At 40.2% G+C, this 11,622-nt stretch overlaps 1 protein-coding gene across 1 annotated transcript in view; it reads right to left on the bottom strand.

The window, feature by feature from the left end:
- LOC104507520 (NEDD4 family-interacting protein 2-like) overlaps nucleotides 1–11,397 on the bottom strand; it is a gene marked incomplete at its 3' end in the record, with an annotated part of 28,087 nt that extends 16,690 nt beyond the window's left edge. Inside the window, exon 1 of the mRNA XM_010148837.1 lies at nucleotides 11,251–11,397. Coding sequence (XP_010147139.1) covers nucleotides 11,251–11,397 — 147 coding nt within the window. The remainder of the gene's footprint in view (nucleotides 1–11,250) is intronic.
- Between the last annotated feature and the right edge of the window lie 225 nt (nucleotides 11,398–11,622).

The following is an 11,622-nucleotide window of genomic DNA, read 5'->3' as shown; positions in this document are numbered from 1 at the left end:
GTAACACCAACTCACCAAGAACCCATGCAGATCAGACTGTTAACTTCCCAACTAGTAGGTGGGCAGGTATTTGCAGTCCAGCATCAAACACAATCTCTCCTGAAACACAGCCCTGGCCAGAGCCACAACACTCCTGGGAAACACCATCCTCTAGAGACTGAAGAGCCTTCAGATTAATAAATACTCTACTGAAGTAGTAAGCAACTAAGCTTATAAGGCACGTCAGTACATTCTAGTAACACACAAAGTCCAGCAAGTTTCAGCTACTTTTTGCTTTTATGTATTTAAATAAACTGATCAAATTTGATCATAATTCCCGACTGCACAGATAATGATCCACATCATCTCTCTCCCCCCCCCACCCTTCCACTGCATCACATCACTTGGCAAGCATCAACTATCACATGGCCAAATCTAGCAACAGCCCTTCATGACAGTGCAGTGGTTTGGGTTAGGTTTTTTTTTTTTTCCTTGATGCATCTCTGCAGAAAGTTTTCAACAGCAGTCAATATGTTAGAAGGTCAAAGGTGTAAAATCTGCTCAAGAAGCAGGAAAGCAGAACAGAAGTCCATTGCTGCCATTCCACAGCTGTGTAGAAATACCAAGTGTCTGCTAAATAAGGATTAGGTACCATGGAAACCCACAACCTCTGGAGGCAAGCTTCTACCAAAAAGAATCCAGAGATTTATACTGAATGCTGTTGAAAAATGTTGCAATGGAATGGCTTTTCTGCCAAAGTGAAACTCCTCACGTAACAATACAGTGATCCATAGCAATTGAAAGTCTTTTACATGCACTTTACTTAGGTGATAGTTAAATCATTTTAGTCAGTTCACTTTGACTAGGGATCTTTAACCTACTGGAGTTTTCAAGGGTTTTTTTAAGAGCTTATAAGCATGTCAGGGGAAAAAAAAATAAATTAAAAAAAAAAAACAAACACAAACAACCCACAACCAACCAACCACAAAGCACTGAAAAATGGTGATCAGCATTTTGTGAAGGAAAAATATGAAATAAAAAAATTACATACATAATGTGTGTGTAGATTTCTCTCTCCTTCCACCACCCTATTCCAATGGCTACTTTACATGCAGCATTTTACCTGCTCTTTCATTTTTTTGTGGATTATAATCCAGATTCAAACAATTAATTGCACATTTAACAGCACAACACACGCACGTGCATTCATTCCTTATGATTTCTAAGACATCTATTCTTCCCCATCCCCCACATGAACAGCAACAGTGGAGCTATTAGTAAAGGACTGTAACATACCATGTTTCAACATGAGATCTCTCTTAGAAAAGTAAATATTCTGAGAGTATCTCTACTGGGAATGTAGAGTTACCCTTCAAAACACATATCTCTCCAGTTATTTTTTTAAGGTCTCTTCTCTACTACAGAATTATTCGGAAATAATACTGAATATTGGAATTTTGGTATGAACCAAACAGACACATGCTTCACATTTATTATATAATTAGAAATCAAGCATAAATTCCAGGAGATTTTCCTAGTACGTATTTAGAGAAATTGACTGTGAAATTTGTCAACAAAAACTTGAACCCTCTAATATTAATAAAGACTATGGTTGGGACCAAGATCTCCCAAATATTCAAGCACAAGCATAAAAATATTTCAGAAAAGTTGTAAAAAGCTTAGTCTAGAGCTTGTACGCTATGAAATACTGCAAATCTGATTTACTTGAGAACTTAGAAGTTACTAAAAAGACTACCATGTAGCCTTCTGTTTGTCAAATGGTAACTCACGAACAGCTTGAGGAACTGGCTTACATTCTATAAAGTACAAAATGAGGCTCTCCTTCTTGAGAACTTTCTAGTTAGAAGTGAGAGTGTACAATACAGACCCATTAATAAGCAGAAGCCTGTTATTGAGACCAGCAGTCAGACTAAGGAAGTGCTCGGTCTCCAACACAATCATCAGTAAACACAGGGACAGCACAAAAGCCCTATTCACTTATTTGCCATCCGTTCTCCTCAGAGTTCCCCGACATGCACAGCTGTTATATTACAGCTGGTAAAGCAGCCATCTCTGCCCATTCTATTTGCATCTGTTGTGGATTTGATGCGTGTGAATTTGTGTTCCTGAATCTGTCAGAATTATCTGCCTCAATGATCCTGTGTATTAACAACCCATGTGCGTTCGCTTCTCCTCATCTTTCCTGTGATTCAACCCAAATTTCACTGAGTCCAGTTTTAATATTGCACGATCTGGTGAATAACAGATCCACAACTATTTTGTCCGCTGCCTTGGTGACTTTGTAAGCATTGATCACTTCCAAATGTCACCGCTTTTAAGAAGGCTGCTTCCCTTCACCGTCTGTAGCTCCCCCATGCTCCTGTTGTGAGACCCCAAAACTGTGTACAGGACCCAACAGGCAGGCAGGTCCCAGGTTTCATACAACGACGCCTCCTGTTCATCCTCACTATCCTCCCTGATGACGGACAATGTTTTATCGGGATTTGTTGGCAGCTGCCACTAATCAACAGCTTCAGCAAACCATCAGTGACAGCTCCAAGAATTGCAAGTCGAAAGGTCATGGCTTTACTTACCAGCAACTTTATAGAATCAGTACAGAGAGCAGATCCCAGTCACGCTGAAGTTGCACAGAACATAAACATGTAAACTGTAGAAGTAGAGGGAATAGGAAAACCTGTAAAATTAGGAAATTGACAGGGCTGTCACCAAGAGCAAACTCGGTATTCGTTAGTTCCAGGTTCCATTTAAGCCTACATTCATCTGGGCTGAAAAATTCAATGCTGATTGAAAAAAACACAGTATTTCTCTAGATATATTATGCATGTTTCACTTCAAAGCCCAAGTACAGCAGGAAAGTTCATGCATAATGCTTACTAATGAAGACAACTCAGGAAGATGCTAAAAACGGTAAACTCATTTTACAGGGGGAGGGATTAAAAAAGAAAAGGAGTATTTTTCCTGAAGAAGTATCACAGTAATTGAAGTGCCATAGGAGCATAAGGTTTCACCTCAAGACTTTGATTTGAGAGAGGTAGGGAAAAAAAATTACTTGATTTTGAGTCTCCTATATCACAGGTTAGTAATTGTCCTACAAAATTCTGCAGTAAAATTCTAAGAAAAACTTTAAATGTCTCAACTTTACTGACAACAGAGAGGTTTTACTACTTATGTACTTGCATAAAGCTAGTCAAGCAGGAACAGCTTCCTACTCTACAGTACCAGTTAGCCCAAAATTAAAGCCTTAATTCAATAATACATAAGTACGAAGATATTATTAATCAATAAAAGCAAACCCTCTTTATTCTTATTAGAGCGTCAACTGTGCCTGCCTTTTTCAGCATATCTCATTTTCTTAGTAACTGGGAAAATGGAGCCCTCAAGCTCCTCAACTTAAGATATCAGTAAATCACATCATTAGAGAGATGATACAGGCAGAAATTTCAGCAGCTTAAAAATCCCATACACATACACAAAAGCAGCAGAGCACACTTTTTGTGCTTTGCATGCAGAAGAGAAGGCTTTAGTGAAAAGATTCTCATTTGTGGTCTCTCTCTTCCATCCATTATGGCACTCACAGCTTGCATAAAGTTTGGTAGCAAAGACAAACACAACTCTCGTAACAGCAACGAACGTTAAAGGCCCTTTCTTTAAAGGATGCATTTTTATGTCTCAACAGATAGTATGGAGTTTTTTCGACCCTGTTGTTAGGGGTAGAGAGCATCGACTAAGCATTTTACAATGCATACAGAATATGTGGCCCAAAGGACAAATCTCTGAATCTCTCAGTTGCCAGACAGATGATACACACATCTAGAGGGAGAGACTTTACAGCAGATTAGGGGTTTTTTTTTATTATAAGGCAGCTGAACAAAACCAAAAAAAAAAAGCAGCAACCTATGAAGCTCAGCTCTTCAAGAGAGGAGTAAAAGATGACCTATTTCTTAATACATAGGGTGTATTAAAAAAAACACACCAACCCCCCACACACAGAAAAAATAAAACCCCACCACCCACACCAGAGTAGCAGACACGGAGAAAGGAACACCAGCCACACTGCCCATCATCAGCTGTGACCCAGCACTGCAGGGCTTTGGTGGCCTGCTCACTTAATTCGAATTATGCGCTCCCATTCTAGAATTTGGAACAGGTTTTTAACTGTAAACAGCTTGTGCAAGTCTTTTTCCTAATCATTTATTCTATGCATTTGATGCAAAGACTGTTCTGTGGCCACAACTCTGGAGTTTCAATTAAGAGTCTTAATGCTTCAGGACATTCTTTAAAAATACTTTAGGCACCATTTTCCTTAAATTCCAAAATATGACAATCGACTCAAAATACCATGATCAAAATGGATAACTGGCCTCAGTATCACCCAGGACTCATTTGCCTCATGCCTTACCAAACCCATTGCTCACTCCTCTAAGATGACAACTGTTAACAACACAAACCATTACCAAAACAATGCTTAAACATGAGCTTGTGCTACTTTACCACAAAACAAGCAAACAAACAAACCCCATTATTTTCTTCAACAAGGAGATAACTGACACTCTAAGCATCCTCTTGTCAATAACTTTTCCTCAAGGCTGCTCTACATTACCTTTTCAGATTAAAGCAGGGAAAAGCAAAAGCATGTTCAATAATTCAAGCTACATATACACCTTTACCAAGGACATGATTCTGACCTCTCTTACAATAATCAATCAACATTAATAAGATTACTGACAGAAGGTAAAATACTGTTCAAAGCTCAAATGGGGAAACCATGTTTGCAAATGTTATTACCATACAAGACCTGGAGACCAAAATTTTTCTTTAATTCTTTTACTGGAAAGCTGCATTTTTCAAGAAGGAAGATGACAAATCTCTGCCAAACACCCTGAGCAGCAACTCAAGAAGAAAAATAGGATTGCAAACAGAAATAAAATAATATATGGGTTGCTGAGCAGATTTCGTTGCGTCTACAGCACTCAAAGTTTGGAGAGTTGTTTTCGACATCATTCTGTCCATTCCAAACACAGCTGGAGGAGGTACAGCCTCCATGAGAAGGAAGTTTGACTCTATCAATTTTAGACTAATCTTAGCCTACGATAATGGAAACGATGCATAAGCGGAATAAACTGGTAAATGTTAAAATGGAAATGTATTTTCCACTTTCACTGTAATTCTTAAAGCCGTAAGGCATCCGCATCCTGACATGCGCTGTGAGCCCCGGCTGTGCAAGCCTGAAATGACTTCAACACAAAACAGAAGCAGTTAGTCATTTTCATTAAAAACACAGCTGGCGAAGGGGGTGCCCATTTTACTAAAATCAGCTAGTTGTGACAGCACTTGTCCAGGAAGTGGGAGACCTAAGCCTGAGGCAGCTCAAACCCACAGACTTGGCTGTGCAATTAGCAGGAAGAATTGGCAGAGCCTCTCTGACCTAACAAATTGCCAATTTTTTCTTTTTTTTTAATTTATAATCTCTTGGGATTACTTTTCTTCTCCATTGGAAAATGGCTTGCCTAATGTGGGTATACTGGTATACATCCATTTGTTCATTCCCCTTTCCAAAGCAGCTGACACACCTGAAGTCCAGAGGGAGGTTTAAGGCTATCGAATACAACACAACATGCAACTCTACAATTCCAAACTCAGCACTAAGTCTCACAAAGTCAGGTGTGATGACATTACCAGTTGCCACATCTTCCTTGTTTTATCAACACTGTCACTGGGAAGAAAGTCTCAAATTAAGCCTAGAATTAGCCATCTGCTAAAAGTACCTAATTTTCCCCATCTAGAAGACTGCTACTAACATTCTGTATTAACATAGTGCTTGATTTCTGAGATTATGCTGATGTGGTTCCTACCACATTTTTCAGACACAAACAAGCCGAGAGAATGCTTAGAGTTTCTCTTCTCTAAAGTAGCATGAAAAGAACATCTAGTGTGGCCACATCACAGCTGACTTCTGCTAAGAACCCTGCTATCTGAAGACATTTTATTCCTGTTACTGAACTTCTGCCTTTTTTAACAGGATTAAAAGATTTACTAGATGTGGCACGTAAGCATGCCACAGCCTGAAGCTGTCCTTTTACATTACGTGGCTTAGTGTCACTGCTCAGATCAGGTACATCTTTCTTCTGGTTTTGTGCATCTTTTGAGAACCCAAAAATCCACATTTTCACAAGACAGGCTCAGCCACAGCCAGGAGCTTGCTGCCACCAGAAAGGACCAGCCCTGTCCCTACCCTCTCCCTCCTGCACCATCCTGGTGCAGGTTCAAACCAAGACCATTGGAGAATAACCCAAGTGGAACAGCCCAGGTACGTCTTGATGATTTTTACTACTCATTTAATTTTGTCCAGCACAGTAAAACTGGTGCCCTATATAATTAAACCAAATTGTGTGCAGGGCTGACAAAAAACACCTTATGTCCCTCTGTGCCCACACCACAAAGAAAGGAAACTGCCCACATGCCACAGCTTGCGCCCACATAAAGAACCAGAAAGGTACTACAACTACTGTTAATCCTGTTGTACCAGTGAGCCAGCGCTTCTCCCTGTGAATCAGCTGCAGTTAGGTGTTACATCTCTGAAACAGAGATCCAAAAACAAGACAGTGACAGCAACACTCACAGTCAGACCACCCTGCTTTAAATTTACAGAGGGGAACAAAGGATTGTACCTGTCTGGTACCTACCTCATCACCTTGATTTGGGAGGAACATACAAAGAGGTAGAAGGTTTATTTCCCTGTTCACATGAAACATGAAAGTACTTAAAAACTTAACTAAAAAGTGAAAAAAAGTAAAACGTATTACTTTTTAAGCATTAACTGCGTCACTACTGTATCTGCAAACATGCCTCAACATTTGTAATTTTTCATCTTCCATTTGTGGGATTCTTCGTAACAAATAGGGAAAAAGTGGATATAAAAATATTAAAGCTATTCTTGCCAGAAAAAAAAAAATCATTATATTTAACAGAGAAATTTCTCACAGGAAAAAAATTTAGATTAAAAAAACAGTTAAATCCAAGGATAGGCCCTTATTTGAGTGTCCTTTACCTCATTTTAGAAGACCCTCGTTTGCGCTTTTAAACTGTTAAAGGTGTGTGCTAGGCATTTCACTTGCAAAAAGCCAGTGCACTTCAATGGCTGAGAGGTTCGTATCACTGAAAAAATCAGCGCAACCGTCACAAGCAAGCAACAGTAACACTTATCACTTAATGCATCTTTACTCAATATTTTTCAATACCGTAAACATAGTTCCCCAAACACAGCGTTTTACCTCCCAGTTACGACTTCACCGCCAGATCTGTGGAAAGCAACAGAATTTCCCTAATGTAAGCACGCTTGGCCTGTTCAGTAACAGCTATTACAGAAGAGTTCTCCAAAGACAGTAAATGCTATAGAAAATATGCTAGCTTTAAGCTAGGGGTCTTACAACAAAGGCACAGAATAAAGAATATTTGGGGGTTTATTTGCCAATCACTGTTAGGCTCAGTCCCGTGAAAAGAAAGGAGGAAGAGATTTTTCTTTGTGCACGTTTCCTGTGTAGGTTGACTTTCATGTGTTTTAGACCTACACAGACAACTTGACTTTGATTAAGGCTTTTAACCCGGTATCACTGTGAGAGTGAAGAGTCAATGACAATGGAGTTCATACGGAAAATTATGCCTTATCTGGGATCATTATAGAACTATTCACAACAGTAGCATTATACAGGCAAATGGATTGGAATAAAGCGTTTACATCAGCAATTTCATTTTCTTAACCTGCTTCTAAAAAGCACACACACGTTATACAAGATTCACAGACCTTTTAAAAGTCACAGTTTCTTTGTGACTACATCCCTCTATCATGCTGTACAATAGCAGGCTGCCGACTCAGAGTCTTACATCACACCTCACTCACAAACCCCACCAAGGCCAGGCGGCGTGGCACGGTTCAGTGACAGCTAAACTAGCATCCCCCTGGACTGCTGCCTTTGGATCCAACTGTCCCAGTTTGCTACCTACCCATTTTAACACTTACCCACCCAGCCCTGACCACCCCGCAAGTCCAAGACCGTTGACTACCTGACCCTCAGATTGATAACCCAAAGGTTTAAGCAAGAAAGACCGTGGGGAGCAGCAAGTTGATTTAAATGCTGAACTGCTTAAGACTTTTAAGTCCTGTAGGCCTTCAATGGGATTTTTTTGCCTAAATCAGTCAAACGCATGTGAAGTCTTCCCTCATGACTTGGTTATCTGGAAAACCATATTTCACACAAAAAAAAAAAAAAAAAAGACAATCACGAGCTTTATTACTTAGTTGCTCGCCTAGCTTTATCCCCTGCAGAAAACTGCTGCATTTCTTTGTTTCAGTATAGATGAAGACAAGATAGTGACGCACAAATTAAAGCCAGATGACAAAGAGCCAGAAAGTAAAAAGAATCAGGAGAATGGCCACTTAAGAATTTTTATTATTTTCCTAAAGTTGATGCCTCAGTCCCCTTATCCAACAATGAGCAGAAAAGGGGAAGAAAAAAAAAAAATAGAACAATAAGGAAACGACCCAACTGAACTGACTATACCTGTAACGAACGTAAAATTTAAGACACGTTTACCAACAGGATTGCAGCAGGCAAGTGACTAAGGGGAAAAAGAAAAAAGGAAGCAAGGCAAGATGGCAAAAGGTTGGCTACCTTACTTCTGATGTCATATTCCTGCAGGGAAGCGTGACAAATTCTTACCCATCAATTAGTTGCCTCTTTGCCCTGCAAAGGGAGGACAAGGAAGGAGGGGCAGAAAGCAATACAAATCACAGGCAGGCCCGCGGCAGACAGTTACGTAATGCTGATGTACTGCCTGCTCTTTGCCCACAACGCTTGCTTTGCTGCGATTCCAAGTGCCAGCTTTTTAACAGTTGCCTGGATTGAACATTTTTAAACTGCTTATTTAAAGCGCAGACACACAAGATTAGGAACGAAGCTTTAGTGCTCTGACAGAGATAAAAAACAAGAGAAGCTGAGGGTTACCTTTATCACCAGACGTTTTCTGTTTCATAAGAAGTCATAAAACTGGCTTGTTGTGCTAAAGCTCCAAACTAAATCACTTCCATTCTTCACCTTTTAGTTTAACATACTTGAGGAAACAAATAAAAAGAGGCAGCAGTGAGATAGCTCCTTCAGCTTCAGCAAAGGGCTGCTGTCACCGCCAGGAACAGAAATTCAAGTCAGTAATTCTTTCGATAATAATAATGCAAGCCTAAATTCTTTCTATTTAGAAGACAACTTGCCCTGGATAAAGTGAGACAGATCAGTCAGAAGTAAAGGCAGAATGGGTACAACTGGGGAAAAAAAAAAAAAAAAAAGTACTTGCTATTATTCATGAAGAAAAAAAACCAACTCAAAAAGACATACAGTGAGCATAGCAGAACTGATCAGATTTTATAAGATTAGCACTGGGGAGTGGATCATTCACAAAACTAATGCGGCGTAAGCCACGTTAAGTCGTATTTCTCTTCTATATTTTGTCCTTAAAAATTAGGACACAACCCTAAAATCTGCAATAATCTATTGTTTACTACCTATCATAGCCATTATGTAAGCAAATGCATCATAACACTTAAGATCCCATGCTTGAATAATCAGGTGCTAATTAAGAATATCTGCAATTGCCATGTTCCTTCTATTCTCCAACACAGTAAGTTACTAACATTACAAAAATCTCAAAGTCTAGCAGTCAGATGTAACTGAGGGAAGGTAAAACAACACGCTCTTTCCTACGGGAAAGCAATCAGTAAGGTCATATTTTAAGCCCTAGAGTACATCAGAGATTAAGATAGCACTTTGTGACTTATAACAAATTCAGTGGAACTTAACGTGCTGTAATTGTGAAGGTTTCAGCAAACACTTGCGCAACAAAACCCAGTGACACAAACTGACCACAAGTTTAATATTCACCAGGAACCGACTAGGCCCTCTCCTGCTGTCAAATATTAAGATCAGCCCCTCTGGAAGGCCGCACCAAGAGCGCTTACCCAAAGCTGGGCAAGAGCACCATTGCTGGAAGATCGTAATCAAATGTAAACCAAAATATTACAGAGGCAAATTCTTTCTTCCAACCATCTTAACATGTATTTTTTTTTCCTATTCTTCTGAGTAATGGAATTAAAACTTCCCTTATTTTTGTCTGCAGTTTAACAGCATATACTTTTAAGACCTCTTAAAACATACCGAGGTTACTTCAGGCCCCAGGGAAGCTAGTGTTTGCAGGCTCCTAAGAAAACGCTCTGTCAGCATTTTTGCTGTCTGTTGCAAAGGAGGAGGAACGACTTTAGGACTTTTGCTGATTCCAAGTTATGAGAGCATTGCACAGGCAAAGCTAAGTGCTGGAAAGCACTGTCCTGTAAAGCACTTGGAGACCCGCTAGTATCCTAGAGGCACACATCCCTCCTGAGAAGTGGTGGGATGCTCACTGTGTTCATCAGCTACATGACAATCCCAGTTATCCAAGAGAAACTTCCCATGCTCTAAGACTATCAAAATAAATATTCCAAACCTCTTAAAAAAAAGTAATATGAAAACTCTTGTAAGATCACAACCTAGGAACAATCTGAATTAAGTATCAGTACTGAACTAAATATGTATCTTTAGAAATTAAAATAATATAAATATACTAAATGAAATTGAACATACTGAATAACTACACACACACAGAAGTACAACTCATTACTTCTGTGTACATTGTTTTCACTGCTCAGGCTATAAAACACAAACACTAAGATAAATAATTCAGGATTTAGCTCCAGAGTGTAGTAGAAATTTGAATTTGAAATTTATGAGGAAAAAAATCTTCATGGAGAGGGTGGTGAAGCACTGGAACAGGTTGCCCAGAGAAGCTGTGGATGCCCCATCCCTGGAAGTGTTCAAGGCCAGGCTGGATGAGGCTTTGGGCAACCTGGTCTAGTGGAAGGGGTCCCTGCCCATGGCAGGGGGGGTGGAACTAGATGATCTTTAAGGTCCCTTCCCACGCAAACCGTTCTATGATTCTATAAACAACAGACAGAGGCAAAGATTTCATATTTCTATATTACATACACAGCAAAGTACAGGAACTGAAGGATAAAAGTGAAGCTTTTGGGGAGACTGACTGCACCTGAGTAATTTTTACAAGCAATAACCAGAAAAGCTTATGCATTTTGAGGATAACTGACAGAAAGGTAATGACTTCAAGATGAATATAAATGATGCTAAACTAACAACTGCAAGAAACAAGCGGTACAATTCGGGCAGTATCGTCACATCCTTCATTTTTATTTCTCCAGCCAAGTTTAGGAGGAAGGAAAGAAGGCACCTTTAAGCCGGACTCGATGAACTGGTAAAGTGGTGTAGACTGATCTCGAGCAAGGCGATGCGTGTGCGCAGGCATGTCGGGGTGTGCACCCGCACCGAGAGGCTTACCGAAGGTCAGCCGCCGGCGTGGAACCAAGCCCGCACCTACCCGTGGCTGAGCCAGCGCACACGTGTGTGTGTGTGTGTCTGTGTGACCCATCCCTGGGCCGCGGCCACGAGCTGTTACAGACCAGGTTTTAGGGCAGAAACGCCCCTTCGTCCCCAGGAACGTATCAGTCGGAGATACTCCCCTAACCCTTCC

This window comes from Eurypyga helias, unplaced genomic scaffold (assembly GCF_000690775.1).
Source record: "Eurypyga helias isolate BGI_N326 unplaced genomic scaffold, ASM69077v1 scaffold2883, whole genome shotgun sequence".
Lineage (NCBI taxonomy): Eukaryota > Metazoa > Chordata > Aves > Eurypygiformes > Eurypygidae > Eurypyga > Eurypyga helias.
The sequence above is the reverse complement of the archived record's forward strand: the minus strand, read 5'-3'. Positions and strand labels throughout refer to the sequence as shown.